This window comes from Neomonachus schauinslandi, chromosome 3, assembly GCF_002201575.2.
Source record: "Neomonachus schauinslandi chromosome 3, ASM220157v2, whole genome shotgun sequence".
Lineage (NCBI taxonomy): Eukaryota > Metazoa > Chordata > Mammalia > Carnivora > Phocidae > Neomonachus > Neomonachus schauinslandi.
Window position 1 is genome coordinate 45224172 of NC_058405.1, and position 16934 is coordinate 45241105.

Consider the following 16934-nt stretch of genomic DNA (forward strand, 5'->3'; position numbering starts at 1 on the left):
GATTTGTCCTGATACTCCTGCCCCCCATTCTGTCCCCCCCAGTCAGACACAGATTTTTTTAATGTTTCACGCCCTCTCTCTCATGCTGATTTTTACGTGTGTTATTCTCTCTACTAAGAACACCTTTCCCCCCCTAATGTGCCTGCCTCGATAATCTCATAATGAAACTGAAAGTTCATTTTAGCATTTTTTTTCATTTTTTTAATAAGTTCAGATTAAATTTCTATACTCTTGATTATGAATAAATGATGGGAAAATTTTTTTAAAATTTATTTTCCTACTCAACCTTTTTGTTCTGGGTTTTTACTCTTGAAGGAAGGTCCTCATTATTACTAAGCCTAAGCTAGCAGGTGGAAAGCTTAAGTTAGGAGTTGAAGCTACTGTGTTCCAGATAGCTAACGTAGGGAGTTAGGGGGTGTGGGGAAGTAAGTAGATTGTCTTTTCTGGGACTGCTGGTTGTTCTCTATGTCCTTTAAAAAGATCAAGCAACCTTTTAGTAATATCTAAAAATACTTTCCTCTTTGGGTGTTTCTGAATTTTCTATAAGTAAAGTATATTTTAGAGCTAGCTGGTTATCAATTTTCCCATAAAGCTATTGCTCTAAGTGCCCATTTTATACCATTACCTATATAATTTGCATTTATTGAAATGTACTAGTCTGGTTTATATTAGCAAATCACCAAATTAAAAATATAACTTGTTTATTGCTGAATAAAATAGGAACCGATTGCTTTTCAATTGGAGAAAATGAGAGTAAAATAAAAAAAATTCTCGTTCTTTTATTGAAAAGTATAACAAAGTAGTTTTTAAAGGAGGATTGTTAGATTTTTTTTGAGTCTGATACTAAGATAATGTGACTGCCCGTGTTTCTGATAAAATTGAACTTCCTTTCATTCCTCCCACTCATATGCTATAGTAAGACAGTGAAAAAAATGAATGCCACAAATAACTTAAAATTATTTTCAGGCCTTAGACAGTCTTACCTGTCAGGAAAGAAAGTACTCATATAAATATCAGACTTTACTTTTCTCAAGTGTATCAGAGAGGGGTTTTCAGATTCAAGCAGCATAATCCACTGTGGGTAATTGAAGCAGGAAGTGGTACTGGGTCCTTAACAGAATTTTTGGCAGGCCCAGGGAACTCTGTGTGGATGATGTTGGCCAATGTAGAAGTGCTACAGCACATGTGGGAATGTTCTAAGGACATGCCACTCCCAACGTTCTACGCTGGTCAGCGCCTGACACTCTAGGACACAGGGCGATGCAGCAGCAAACCTTGCCTCGCGTGGCCCAGTCTGGAGATGTGTGATCGTCCCTTCATGTTGGCTCAGTCTTCCTTACTAGAAGAGGGTCGGAAGAAGTGTGAGTGAGCCAATCTCTAGTTTCAACCACGTGTTGAATTCCTCTGTTATTTTCATTTCTTTCATTTTTCTTTTCTATGTATGTCTTGTCCCTTCTCTTTTTAGAGCCTTGCCAGAGCATCAGACATGAGCTAGATTCTAGAGTTTGTCCAAACCCTTGCTGTTGGTCATGGGACTGTTTGAATTGTGGTAGATATTTGTCAGGAAAGGAATCAGAGTGTGGGAATCCTAGAGTTTTTTTGGGTAGATGTTTGCTTTTCTGTGCATTTGTACTCAGGTGTGGTGACAGCACGCTACATTTTTCCAGTGGTGTCTTCCTCTCAGTCCTCTTGGACTCAAGGGGGATAGTGTCAAGAACATGAAGGGTCTGTGCTTTTTACGTTACTTGTATATTAGCGTGTTAGTCTGCCGTAGGTTTATGGGTGCTGTGGGAAGACGTGAATCCCTGGGTCAACAACAGAGGACTTCATTATCCACAGCAACAGTAGTGGTTTGAGGACAGCTTTGTATTAGCCCCAATTTCCAGTTGCAGTGGGTTGTGTTTTAGGAGAGAAACCCCGAATATAGGGAATTCAACTCTTACATCACGGGCAGCACTTAATTCTGATCGATGCAGGCGATGATGAAATCAGTTCAGTTTGTCTCACAGTATTTAATTAAGGCTGTTGGTTCACCAGACTCCAAGCAGCAGGTTGAGGCCAACATGCAGTATGGGCCCCAGCCAGGCCTTCCTGGAGTCAGCTGAACAAATGGAGTCAGCTGAACAAATCCCACAGACCATCAGGGTCTAACTTAGAACACCAGAAGGCTTTATTCGTAATTTTTTCTAATGATCTTTCCACTTTGCCTGGGGTAGTCAGGTACAGAATGATGTATTAGTGATTGCACAGACTTCCCCTGGTTCAGCAAGAAGGAAATCTAGGGCAATTTTTTTTTTTTTTTTTTAATCCACAACAACCCTGGCTAGTGAGTTGAAGCCGAATGCTTTCCAGGCCAATGAGGTATCATTGATAAGTTCAACTAAAATCAGGGACAGATATCTTAGCTACTTTTCTAATTGGGTGACTTCCATCATAGGGATAAATGCCTGCAGGGTACACATAGTTACTTTTTTTGCAGGACCAATGGTAGCCTCAGTTTGGAGAGTCCTTCATGACTGTCTGAGGACTAGTGTTTGCTTAGACGCTTGAACATCTCTTAGGATCAGCTCTGAGGTGAAAGGCAGTGTTTTTGGAGAGATAAGCAAGTTAACACCTGGCTTCTTCATAACATATATAGTCTTGAAGGTCTACATGGTGCTTCTGGAAGGAAAGTATTATTTGTAGTTATTGGGGTCCCCCAGTTGGGACCTTTATCAAACAGGTGGCTACTTGGTAATAGTGTTTTCAATGTGGCTTCCCAGCTGGCTGATAAACTTTAGGATTCTCAGTTCAGGATAAAATTGAGGCCAGTCCTTGCTTTTGGTTTGTTTGCGAGGCCATCTTGTGCTATAGGAGAGAAACTCTGAGTTTAGAAAACCTTAATCTTTATAGTGGGTCGTAATTGTGTCTGCCTTTTGCTCCAAAGAGATATTATCTTTATTATACTGGACATGAAGCACACCTACCTATTTGCTATTCATACATCCTCGGAAAGAACATCCAGAAGATGGCCCACCAGTGCCTCTACTTGGAATGCACACAGAAATGTAAGAGACTCAGGGTGAATCGTCCAGTGGTGGGGAAGAGACCACCAAACCTTCTCCTGTCAGCCTCTTGCCTTCAGTCTGATCCTCTTGGTGTTTCTCCTATACATTCATTGTACCTTGATGTACATTGAATAGAATAAAACCTTCATTCATTTTGGTTCATGTGATACTACAGAGTATTTTCCCTACCTTAATTACTGTCTAAAGGGACATAGGACAAGGGTGGTAGGTGATATCCTTACAAGAGTCAGTGGACAGTCTTTCTAGGATTCTCACGGGAGATACTGCTCTACCCTAGAAGGTATTTTTCAGGGAGGCAAAAGGCAGAAATATAATCCAACTCTTTAGTATCTCTAGAACTGTTATTAGAGGAAAATCAAATTTCAGACACATCCAGACACCTGGCATGCACGTGGTCTTAAATACCTCATGGTTACATATTGAAGTGCATAAGGTGCTCACATTTAGAGAACAGGAAGAAAAAGTGAAAGTGTCCTGTTGAATGTGAAGATTCATTTATAATACTTATGACTCAGACAACTTGGAAATGATATTCTTGCTGAAACTTGTTTGGTAGACCAAGGCTGTGTTAATCTGGGTCTTTTGGAGAAGCAAGAGATTTAGTATGCATGGCACTAGGGAGAGGGCCTGGAGAGGACTGGGGGGAGGTGGGGAGATGTCCAGCTCACTGCAGACCTGATGCCAGGTGGAGGAGAGAAGGAAGGATGGTGAAGGGAGGGAAGTGTCTTGGGCTGCTCTATACTTCCAGGAGAACTTGGCAGGGTTGTTGGGGAATCCTCAAGCCAAAGCCCCTTGTGTCCCATTTTAGTATTCTTGCTGTGTTCAGACATTGGCTGGGAGAAGCCTGTGGGGAGTGTGGCCTCAGCTCACCTGTTGTGATGGATTTTCCAGGGTAGCAGCTGGGGCTGGGCTGTTGGTTGTTTTTACTCCCTGCAGTTAGAGATTGAGAATTGCATTCCTGTGGCTGCTACAAAGACAGTTTTTCTTAAAAACAAAAAAACTTCAATTTCTGGATTTCATTGAGTTCAGTAATAATAGATATTTGCAAAATTGATTGGGTCACATTTTCTTATGTCTCAGTAAGTAGGAAAAATTACCTTTAATGGAGTTATAGTCACTGTACTTTGAAATTTGTTACTGGGCAATAATTGAGAAATATGACATTGAAATAAATCATAGGTTTAAATGACTTTTTAGATATAGTCAAGTTTATTTGCTTCTCTTTCTTTTTGTTTTCTATACCCCTTTAAATGCTCAAAATATTCCCAGGTTTAATTTTGCTTGAGACCAAATAAAGATGTTACTATAATGCATAGTTCTATCTTAATTTACTATTCCTTTTTGTTTCAAATATCTCCACTGCCCCCTCCCTGCCAAATTACTAACCGAAGTTATTTTCAATTTCAAGTAACTTGTCCTCATATTTAATGAAGAACCAAATGAAGAATAGAGATAGTAGAAAGTTTTTGTATTTAGGACCAGTGTTGGGGCATCCCAGAAGGATGTGGAGATCAATTTGTTTTAATTCCTCTCTGTGAGGTTTACATCAGTAGGATTAATATATTAATATAAATGTTAAATGTATTGAAATGGACTGGTAAATAATATGCCATTAAGCTAAGACGTTAAGGAAACACAGTGGAATAATAGTCTAATGTGAACTCATGCTGTTATAGGGAGCATACATCTAAGTGTAAATCAGCGGTGAAAGAATATAAATTTCTTCACTTACGCTACGGTAGATCACCAGAAAGATAAACTTACCTCATGCTTCAAAGGTAACTGTACAGAGTTTCATAATTAAGTAGTCAATTAGTTAATTATTCAGTGACTGCTGTGCACTGAGTTATACAAGACCAATACAGAAGTACACTCCTGCCCGGGGCGCCTGGGTGGCTCAGTCGGTTAAGCGTGGGGAGCCTGCTTCTCCCTCTCCCCCCCCCTCCTCCTCCTCCCTCTGCTTGTGCTCGCTCTCGTTCTCTCTGTCAAATGAATAAATAAAATCTTAAAGTACATTCCTGCCCTTAAGAAGCTTATACTTGGGGAGGGCGCCTGGGTGGCTCAGTCGTTAAGCGGCTGCCTTCAGCTCAGGTCATGATCCCAGGGTCCTGGGATCAAGTCCCACATCAGGCTCCCTGCTCAGCGGGAAGCCTGCTTCTTCCTCTCCCACTCCCCCTGCTTGTGTTCCTGCTCTCGCTGTCTCTGTCAAATAAATAAATAAAATCTTAAAAAAAAAAAAAAAAGCTTATACTTGGGAATCTAAAGCTAGCTAATGTTTCATAAGTAAAATGCAGTAGGAAGAGTTCCAGCAAAATGCATGGGAGGACACAAGAAATGAATGCTGTCTCAATGGGGAGTGTCTGAATAAATACTTAAAAATCCGTTTGTTTTTCCAGTATTCCCATTTATATAAATTGTAGCTTCTTGAATCCTGCACTTTGTTTCTCCATGTTTGTATGGGAGCTATGCAGTTACCTCCTGTTCTGATTTGTTCTCTTACTGTGTCTATCATTTACAGAGTAGTCCATTGGAAGTCTAAATAAGAAAGAACTTTATATCTGTTGATCTACTTTACTGTTTCTGTGTTTGTCTGCATAATGTAGCCTGGTTAGTTTTTATTCTGAATTAACGCCTGTGCTTTTTAAATTCTTTGGAGTTTCTTTGCACTAGCAGCAAACTGTTTCTCTGTAAGCATCATTTACTCATTTTAACTTGATAAATATGAAATTTGATTGTGCAAAGAGAAACAGATGATTTCTGCTATGGGGTAGGGAAGATGAATAGCAGTGTAAGCTGCATCTTCTAGGCCCAGATGATAATTATTCACAGATTCTGATAGAATTTTTATGTAAGTACTTGACTGGTACTTGTTTATAATGTGAATTTAGCTTATAAAGCAGATATATTTTCAGGATCGTATAGCCATCATTTTACTTGTAAAAACATCTACCTGTATTGAGGACGAACATGTTGACCCAAGTGTGAGCTTTCTAAAGAACATCCTTGCGTGGGCTGTTGGATACCTTCTCCGTTCCTTCAGCACAGTCACGGAGAAAGCATTTGCTCTGGTGGCCTTTGAAAAAATTGGTTGAGCTTCGTGTTTGACCCTCAGGCATCACGCCTGTTAGAGTACCTTGAATTTTGTGCTTCACTTTCATTCGAGTCAGAGGTTTTGGGTCAAAGTTTACAACTGCATAAAGTTGTTTATTTTTTCTCTCATCTTTGCATTGAGCATGGTGATAGGAGTAAGTTAAATTGTGTACTGGAGGAAAGTTAGGTGATGGGTATTCACAGATGAAGAAACCTGACTGTTTTCAAGGGCAGAAAGCTGCTCTGCTGATGAAGTGTTGTAGATAGTGGCATGTTCCTTCATGTGTCTTGCTCATTAACCTCTTTCTAGGTCTAATGATTTTTCTTTGATCATTTGCCTCGTTCCTGAGATTGGCTTTGACCAGATCTATCCCTCATATTGATGATCTTTGAGATTTCTGTTTACGGTTTATTTACTTTGCCCCCTGTTGTGTGTCTCTGCCTTCTAGTTTACCGCATTACTGGCATTGCTGCCACGATTTGTAATTACACTTCTGGCTGCTCATTTTCCTCGGCTTGCTCTGTGGGCTTGGCGGGCCACAGTCCTTGCAGTGCGCCTTCGGTTTGCTGCTGCTCTCCAGGAAGCCTTCAGCTCTCCTGAGCCCTGGATGGACACGCACACGCACACGCACACACCCCTCCAGCTACAAGTTATGCTAGATATACTTTTCTCATGCAAGGCTCCTTCTTGATAATTGAGACAAGATTAACAAAATGAGCTTGCCCTACCCGCTTTCCAAATCATTAGAACTGAGTACATGATTTAACACCTAAAGAGAAGTGTCTTACTCACTGAGACCAAAGGTTAATAAGCAGTATTTCTAAAGTATAAAGATGCGTTTGGAGGAAGAATATTTCAGTGCCGATTTTAATCGTCTTGGTTGCATATGGTACACATGAGAAGGCAGGTGTTTTCCTACTTGCGACAACAACTCTGTCTCTTTATAGAGACTGTTCTTGTCAAGTCACCAACTGGCCCAATGCAGTGGTAATTTATTAGTCATCTTAGTTGACCTATTAGAGCCTCTGACTCAGTTGATCACTCTCTCTGTTGAGACACTTTCCTCCCATAATTCCTGGGTACCCAAGTGTCCTTTTTCTTCTACCTCACTGATGCCTTTTTACTTTATTTCCCCAGCCTTTAAAGTAAAACCTGCAATCGAAATGCCCCCTCAGTTCCTGTACGTCTTTTTTCTCTGGCCACTTCTGGGTGGTTCCATGTAAGACCCTGAGTTTTATGTGCAGTTGCTGTGGTCATGTTTTTCTTGAACCTGGGTCTCTTATAGCCAGTTTCCTTCTCCATTTTCTTCAATGCCTGTCACTAATAGATATTTCTAACTTAACATCTCTAAAACCCAACTCCTCTGATCTGTCTTCCCAAGCCTCTTTCTCCCATCTTAAATGAATGATTTATTTTCCACCTTAATCAATGATAATCCCATCCTTCGAATTGCCCAGGCCAAAAACCTTGGAGTCAGTCTTGACTCTTCATCCCTGAGAGTGATTTCTTTCTTTCTTTTTTTTTTTTTTTTAAAGATTTTATTTATTTATCTGAGAGAGAGAGAATGAGAGACAGAGAGCATGAGAGGGAGGAGGGTCAGAGGGAGAAGCAGACTCCCTGCCGAGCAGGGAGCCCGATGCGCGACTCGATCCCGGGACTCCGGGATCATGACCTGAGCGGAAGGCAGTCGCTTAACCAACTGAGCCACCCAGGCGCCCCCCTGAGAATGATTTCTGTCTTTTTCCACAGCTGTATCTCTAGCACTGAGAATGCTTAGTGGGCACCAATAAATAGGCTTGGAGGGAATGAAATGGTTGAACAGGTACACAGAGAGTGAATTCTGTATTTTGATGTCCAAAGATAGAACCTTTAAATTAGGATGCTTCTAGGAGGACAGAAGCTCTTTGTTTTCTTACCCTCATCTATTCCACAGAGAAGTACGTTTTGTGATACTTTTTTTTTTTTTTTAAGATTTTATTTATCTGAGAGAGAGAACAAGTAGGCAGGGAGACAGGCAGAGGGAGAGGGAGAAGCAGGCTCCCCGCTGAGCAGGGAGCCCTATGCGGGGCTCGATCCCAGGACCCTGGGATCATGACCTGAGCCGAAGGCAGCCGCTTAACCGGCTGAGCCACCCAGGCGCCCCCGTTTTGTGATGCTCTTGAAACAATATGTTAAATGCAAATTAATGGAGATTATATAGGCTATATTTTTGGAACATCAAGCAGCATGGTGATTGTTTATGATGAATATTACAATGCCATTATTTCCTTGAGCTTCTGTTAATATCCCCAGCTGACATAGGCAAGGTACCCAATAACTAGTGTTTTGTGTTTTTTTTTTTTTTTAAGAATGAATGATTCCTAATATACATTCATTTATTTATTTATTTTTAGAGAAAGTGTTGGGGAGGGGCAGAGGTAGAGGGAGAGAGCGAATCTTAAGCAGGCTCTACACTCAGCAAGGAGCTGGCTGCAGGGCTCTATCTCATGCCCATAAGATCATGACCTGAGCCAAAATCAAGAGTCAGATGCTTAACCAGCTGAACCACCCTGGTGCCCCTCCTAAAGTACATTTCAATCTCAAAATTTTAAAAGTGGGATTTATCCAGTTCTCTAAAACCTGTTTCTCTCCTTGCATTTTATAGCTCTGTTAATGGTATCACCTCCTATCTAGTTGAAGAACAAAGGTGAGGCGGCTCTCGTGAATTCTTCTGAGTCAACCCCATGTCCACCCAGCTGTCAAATTCTGTCAGTTTCTCCCTCATTTTGCATGTTCAAGCTCTCATCATTGCTTACTAAAGTTCCTTCTACAATAGCTTCTTAACTTACACTGTTACCTCTACTGTTCCCTCTCCTTTACATAGAATCCCCTGTGGTTTCCCCTGTTTCCAGTTGAACCTGAATTTTCTGACTTGGCACATAAGTCTGTGCATTACCTGGTCTGTCTTCTTGCCCAGCCTCATTTCTCACGACTCCTTGCACTGCTCTCTCCCTTCTTACCCCTGCGAACTGCTCAGGATATTGGAATTCCTTGTAATTCAATGGAACGTCCCATGTCCTCTAACCGGTTAATTCTTTGGATGCTTAGAACATCTCATCTCGGTCCTTCACTTCGTCAGGCTGCCTTAAGAGCCTTGGTGTTAACCAGCTGTCCTTGTCTTTAGTTTCTCCATATTACCGTTATATGTGGGACATATGTTCTCTTCTACATAATGTATGTCTATCATTGTATCTATCTTCATGAGGGTAGGCAATATGTCTTGTTTACCTTCATAGTTCCTGAGCCTTTCCCACTGTCTGTAGGAATTGAGTTCAATGACATAGATGCTATATTGGAACCTGCTTCTGCTGGTATGCTCTATTCGTGTGAAATTGTATGATCAAATGAGTCTGTGTATCTCAGTATACATGTTAAAAACCTAGAAGGAACTCTTCGATCTTTACCTTGATGATAGAATTATTTTTCTGTAAGGAAACACTACATTTTGCTGTATGCTTGTATATGTTCATAGACCTATGTTTACATGACATCTGTTAGAGTGGTTATAGGTCATGATAATGGCCAATTACCATTAGAATTGGGAAGGGATTTTAGATAATTAACTTAAATTCATTATTTCAGCTTAAGTCAATTTTCTGTTTTTCCTTTTTTAGGAAATTGCCTTTTAGGATGTTTCCTGAAAAGAATTTGGATTATCCTTCCCCTTCTTTTTCTTCAATTTCATGCTGCTATTGTTCTGCATATATTTACGTTACATTTAAGTCCTATTTCCTGCTAATTTTTATACTGCTTTTTTTTGCTGCTTTGAGTTGTCTATAATTCATGTCTTTTCCAGAAACCTAGCCACTAACACTATCTTAATTGCTCTGAATGTAGAGAAACATTATTTAAATGTTCTTTGAGATCTTTTAAAACCGCATACTATTGCTGAAAAACTATTTGTGGCTACTGGGTAATGACTGGCAGGGAGGTGGAAAGAAAGCATTTTAAACTTTGTGACATGAGCCAGTTATAGCTGAATGAATGTGTACTGGTAAGGTAGCCTCTGTTTTAAGTTTATTCTTTTTTTATTTTAAATGTTTCCCTTTTCCCTATTTATCTTCTGACACATTTCCTTCCTCCAGTTTAAATAGTCTTAAGTTTTGACAGCAGAGGCATGCTGGATCAGATTTTAGTATTTAGACAGCAAATACAGTAATTACGATATATTTCAACCAGCAGGACCTGAGACCCCTGTTGGTGTCTTAATCCAAAAAAAGGCATTTTTAAATTCATATAAACCTTGCCTTAAGGGATGGAGAAAGGACAATTTAGGGAACAGCATGAGGTTAAACATATTGATTAGTAAGCCAGTTATTCTTGTTAGACTCTGATAGAATGTAGACTTAGAAAAATAACATCATCATCAGCAACAAAGAATACTTTGCTTCTGTAGAGACCATCTCTTTTGCTTCCAATCTCTTTTGCTTTGATTATATGGATTTCAGATAATGAAAGATAGATTTCAGCCAGGGGGGGAAAAAAAAAAAAAAAAAAAGTAGATCCACTTTGAAATTTGGAGTGTTAAATACCTGGAAAATACATGATTTTTACACTTTTATCATTTAAGGTATATACTAAAGGATTTAATTAGCTCTGTAATTTCTTTATGCCTTTGGAATAAACATGACATATATTATTTTCGAATGCTTGCCAAAGTGTAAGAACCATTGCTTGGGTAATTCTAATTAATTGTTCAGTGTTCCTAAGATAGTTTTTGGTTATAACAACCCCGTTAACCGGATTCAGGACATTTGCTGACCTTGAAGTGTTTGGGACTTTAGGTTTCTCTTGATGAATGGCAAGATACCATTTTATTTTAGGTAAGCATTATATATCCAATAGAGATCTATAATTTTTCAACTAGGATCTTCAGTTTTGTGTTGTATGTGCATTGAGTGATATTTTTGGACAAGAACTTAACTTTGGGCTAGAGTGAATTTTTTATGGAGTAGTGCCAGTGCCTAATGTTTCTGTCTCTTATTCCACAAGAACTCCCAAACAAATGAAAAATTAAAATAAAAAAAACAAAAAACAAAAAAGAAACCTCCAGTTTCTTTTTCTAAAATAAAAAAAAAACAAAAAAAAGAAACCTCCAGAAAGAAATACTTTCTATGAAGTATTTCTTGTTTAATTTGTAATTGACTAAAATAAGTTACATACAGATTATTATTTTAATAGGTTCTCCTCTGAAGGAAGGTATTTGATTCTTAGAACAAAACCTTGATAGTTCTACGACTCTTTCTTTAATGTTGGAATCTGAGCCTAAGTCTCACTGTGCAATCTATTGTAGGTAGCGTGTATGCAGCTCATCAATGCCCTTGTTACATCTCCTGATGATTTGGACTTCAGGCTCCACATCAGAAATGAATTTATGCGTTGTGGATTGAAAGAGATCTTGCCAGTAAGTGCCCTGCAGTCTCCTTATTAATATTTAAATTAGAGGAGTACTTGAATAGGGGGAAATTTAGATAAATTACCTTCAAGAATAATTTATCTGTGGGGAAAAAAGGCTTGAGTATAAAAATTTGTGAAATACAGATAAGATATGAGTATTATTTAACACTTTAAGTGTTTGAATGCTATAAATCCAGTCAAATGGTTGGTTTACTGTTTGTTTTTCATTAACTTTTTTGCATTATTAAAAAGAAAACCGTTGATTGTCATTTCTATTTAATAACTCTAGAACTTAAAACGTATGAAGAACGATGGCCTGGATATCCAGCTTAAAGTGTTTGATGAGCATAAGGAAGAAGATTTGCTTGAGTTCTCCCATCGCCTTGAAGATATTAGAGCTGAACTTGAATATCCTTTTGTTCTGAAATTAGTGAAATAGGAAAAACTGTTGCTAAACCCCAAACAACCAAACCTCTAAAGCCATTTCTATATAAACAATATAAAGTCAAACCTTTATGAATCAGACTGATTTTTTAAAAATTTTATTTAATTATGTTAATCACCATAATTACATCATTAGTTTTTGATGTATTGTTCCATGATTCATTGTTTGCGTATAACACCCAGTGCTCCATGCAGAACATGCCCTCTTTAATACCCATCACCAGGCTAACCCATCCCCCCACCCCTCCCCTCTAGAACCCTCAGTTTGTTTCTCAGAGTCCATAGTCTCTCATGTTTCGTCTCCCCCCTCCGATTTCCTCCCCTTCATTTTTCCCTTCCTACTATCTTCTTTTTTTTTTTTTTTTTTAACATATAATGTATTATTTGTTTCAGAGGTACAGGTCTGTGATTCATCAGACACATGAATCACTGATTTTTATATAAACTTTTTTTTATTAGCGTGTGTGTTTCTGAGTACATGCATATGTAAATCAACGTTACAACCTACAGATGGATTCTATTAGGGCCTCGTGTGTGTGTGTGTGTGTGTGTGTGTGTGTGTTCACTATCTGTTTTTTTCTTTTCACGTTTGGCACCTCCCCTCCCCTAGTGCTTTCCAGCATTGGGAGTAGGGTATCCTTAGCTTGCTGGCTGGCTCCTGCCCTACACCTTGGGGGCACACTCACATGGGCCTTTGTTAACTCTGTGGGTCTACAGATCTCTGTGCTTTTCCAGAAATCCACCAGGTTTCTGTCCTCTACTGGGGCTTCTCCATGGTGGATAATGCCTGGTACCAGCTCTCTTGATAAATGCACTCTGAAAACCTAATATGGTATTCACAACCAGCTGCCCATTACCCTTGCCGCCAGCAACATCTTAGCTTGAGAGAGGCACATGTTTGGAGTTGATCATGGAGGAGAAGCCAGGGAGTGTCAGGTCAAGTTGTCATTTGCAAAATGTTTTCCTCTACTCTGAATCCTGGATACCTGTGTTTTATTTGATGTTAAATATACATGATGCCTATTTTAGGCTAAGGCACATAATAATCTTTTGAAGCCTTACAGAGTAGATTCCATGCCATGTTATTGCAGTTGTTTGGTGTAGACGATAAATAAATCGTGTATTCCTTAATCAATTCACTGAAGCATATGATATTTACAACATGGTGTGGAACTCAGTTAAGGAAACTAGAGCAGAGGGATATTTCATTTCTATTCTTCAGCATCTTTTGCTGATTCGAAATGATTATTTTATAAGGTAAGAGGAATTATTTTATAAGGTAAGAAGAAGCTATGTTGTAATGTTTTCTTTCACTAATAAAATTTTATTGGGAAAATCACCTGATGTTTGGGCAAGCAAATAATTTTCAGATTTTTATTTCTGTCTTAATATTGACTCATGGAATGTGGCGTTTCTTCTGGGCATATATTTAGACAGGTGATGGTAAAATGATATTACTGTTATGTTTTAAGCTCCAGCAGATTCTTGGTAACAAGTTTTCACCTGAATAAAAATGCGAACTAGCAACACATTACCAATTTATCATGTGATGGATAATACATTCTGGTTAGTGTTTAGGTAGTAGGAATGATGCTGATATGTTTCTTTTTATAAGTTACATGAAGGGTACTAAACATTGCTTTTATTAGTGTTTAGCTAGCAAGTGCCTTGATAATACATTGTAAGTAGCTAGCAAGTGCCTTGATAATACAGTTGCATTTAATGTTGCTAATGTATCAGAAAAGCTAGACAAATGACATTTCAAGTTTGATTATATCTTAGCCATCTTGAAGCTTAACAGATTGTTTATCCCGTCTGTATGTTGTCTATCTGTAGCTGTGTAAAGATATTAGCCCCTAAGTTGCTCAGTTGTTGTGAAGATGGAATATAATAGCGTGGGTAAATCTCCTAGCCAGATATCTGGCACATGGTGTATTCTCAATAAATGCTCTCTATATCCTCTTTCCACTTTGTTACTGTTTTATGAGGGAAGCTGAGATCCTTGAATATAAAACCATTTTTTGTTGCCTTTAATTTAGCTTTCCTGAAATTTCATTTTCAAATACTTCAGGTAGTATGTCTTTTCTTACTCTAATTTCATGTAGAAGAATTTGCTAGACATGTCTCATTCAGGCTGTGTCCTCTGGGTGATGTCAGAGGGTGTAATTTAGGCTTTTGATATAACTGACAAGTGAATAGAATAAGAGTCAAAAAAGTAAAACTAGGTTCTTTGGGATGAGTATAGATCATTCATCTTATCTCCTTTTGTAAATACTAATATAAAATACTAATACATGGGCAAAACTATTAATAAAAATACTAATACATTGATTAAGATAAAACTATTAATACATTGATTAATATTGTTAAATATCAGAGGTACCTTGCTGCTAATTATACTAATATGTTTTCCAAATGTTCTTAAAAATAAAATTGAAACTTCCATTTGCTCTAAAGTAACCCCATCCTTTTCTTGATCCCTGTGTGGTTGGTTCTGTCAACCTCTGATTGTTTGATGCTGCTTGAGTTTTCAGGAATTCAAGAATATTGTTTGCTTTCAAAGTTTTTCAGTGTGTCTTAGTGCTGCCAGGGTTGTTATATCTTACTTTTGATCCCTTAATTTTACCCTAATCCCTAATTGGTGCTCCAAGAGCATATGCAGTTGTCTACCTTTAAAACAGATTGAAAAGCTCAACTCTCCTAGGACCTGCTCAGGCAATCCTATCACTTCAGTGGAATTAAGAGTCTCAGAAAAATATTAAACCGTAGTATCACCAGAGTGACATTAGTGAGGTATAGAAGGTTAGTTATTTTGGTCATTTTTCAAGTATCACATTTTTAATTTGATACGTAACCATGCTGCATTCTTCCTTGACTCTTTAAGCCCAAGGACCTTGGTCTTTGTTCCATATATGGTTCCTGAGAAGGCATCATTCTTCCTATGACTGCTGTAATCAAGACCGTTCCATCCATTTTTTTCCCCATGTTCCTAAATTCTCATGGATATTTATTATTGTTATTTATTCTTAGAACATATTTTTATTATAAGGTTGAGTCAGATTAGTGTCATTTACATAAATTTTCATACATTCATTTAAAAATTCAGCTTTTTATTTACATACAGTAAAACTTTCACTTAGTGGTGTGTAGTTCTATGAATCTTGTTCTTTTGGTTTTAGCTTCATTTCTTTCGGTTTTCACTATCATAGGTGGACCTGGATTTTACCTTTTAGAAATCTTTGATTATCTGAACATTTTTTGTTTAATGAACATTCTAAACACATACTGATATAATTTTTTAAAGGTTTTTATAAATGGCATTATTTTAGAATGCAAGATATTCTCATTTAAAAGAATTAGTGGATAGGGAAATTAGAAAGTTTGCTCACCTTCCCATTTGGAACAAGAGGAAATTTTACTGAAGTGGAACTTGATTGGAGAATGTACATGAAAGGTAGCTCCTGGGGTGCCTGGGTGGCTCAGTCGTTAAGCGTCCGCCTTCAGCTCAGGTCATGGTCCCAGGGTCCTGGGATCAAGCCCCGCATCGGGCTCCCTGCTCTGCGGGAAGCCTGCTTCTCCCTCTCCCACTCCCCCTGCTTGTGTTCCCTCTCTCGCTGTGTCTCTGTCTGTCAAATAAATTAAATATTAAAAAAACAAAACAAAACGAGGTAGCTCTTGCCCCCAAGAAAAATGAAATGCGGAAAGAAAATTGGAGGGTGGAGTAGAAAATCAAATTCAATTCTGTAACAAATACTCAATGGCTTACATGTGCAAAATTTTATGCTAGTTGAATGTGCATAGGAGATAATTTGATATTTGGTAAAAATACTAAAGAGCAAGTGAAGATTTTAAAATTCCTCCAGCAAAAATGATGTATCAGTGAAGTAATGACAATTTATATTCATCCCTTAATTAGGTTATTCACATTTTCTTCTGACATATTTACTAATTCACCAACATTGCTCATGGAGATTATTTTCTAGATTTATATTTCTGGAATCCAGAAGTACATTATTTTTTTGCTAGTGTTGCCTTGAAAGAGGTTTTGCATGAAATTTCAGCTACTTTGTAAATGAGCTTATCATTGGGAGCTGTGGAAGTGAGAGAACATACTGAAATTATGATTTTAAAAAAAGGCCTCAAAATAGCATATGTTGTTAATTTAAACTTGTTTGTGTTAAAAACATACTAGGATAGGGGTGCCTAGGTGGCTCAGTCATTTGAGCATCTGACTTCAGCTCAGGACATGATCTCAGGGTATGGGATGGAGCCCCAAATCGGGCTCCCTGTTCAGTGGGGAATCTGCTTCTCCTTCTGCCCCCCCCCCTGCCCTCTCTCCCTCTCTCTCTCAAATTAATAAATCTTAAAAAAAAAAAAAAAAACCCAACACTAGGATAATATTGAATAAGAGTAAAAAAGGAATGGGATGCATCACCTCGGTTTTCAAATGTGATAGATACGAACGTGTGCAGTTTATGTACCTTAACTGTAAATGTGGTTGGTTATTATGGCAAAGCATTAGGGAATGGGAGACTAATTTTTTTGAAAAAAGTTTAGAACACTGAGGAAAGCATTGGTAATACTATCTTGCTTTGATATGTACCCAAGAGCAGTGTCTTAAAACATTTTTAGTTTATGACAGTGACCACTTGTCATCTTTGCTAATGTTGCTGTGAATTTTATTCAGTATAATGGGTCATTTATTAGGTGTGAGTTAAGTGGATGAAGGACAAGTAGGTCACGGTTTCTAGGGAGGAGGAGCTCAAGTGACTAGAGGCACCATCACATACGCGATGAGAAAGATTGGGAGAGGAAATGTGTGCTAAAAGTCATTGAAGGAAGAAATAAGTCTTAGGGGTGGCTTGGGGATGAAGGACTGACCTCACTGAGATAGC

The 16934-nt window shown here is 38.4% G+C and overlaps 1 protein-coding gene across 4 annotated transcripts in view; it reads left to right on the top strand.

The window, feature by feature from the left end:
* DIAPH3 (diaphanous related formin 3) overlaps positions 1-16934 on the top strand; it is a 488058-nt gene that overhangs the window by 146799 nt on the left and 324325 nt on the right. For all 4 annotated transcript variants that reach the window (XM_021697835.2, XM_021697836.2, XM_021697837.2 and 1 more), the window contains 3 exons: positions 11492-11602; positions 11885-12003; positions 13180-13296. In XM_021697835.2, coding sequence (XP_021553510.2) covers positions 11492-11602; positions 11885-12003; positions 13180-13296 — 347 coding nt within the window. The remainder of the gene's footprint in view (positions 1-11491; positions 11603-11884; positions 12004-13179; positions 13297-16934) is intronic.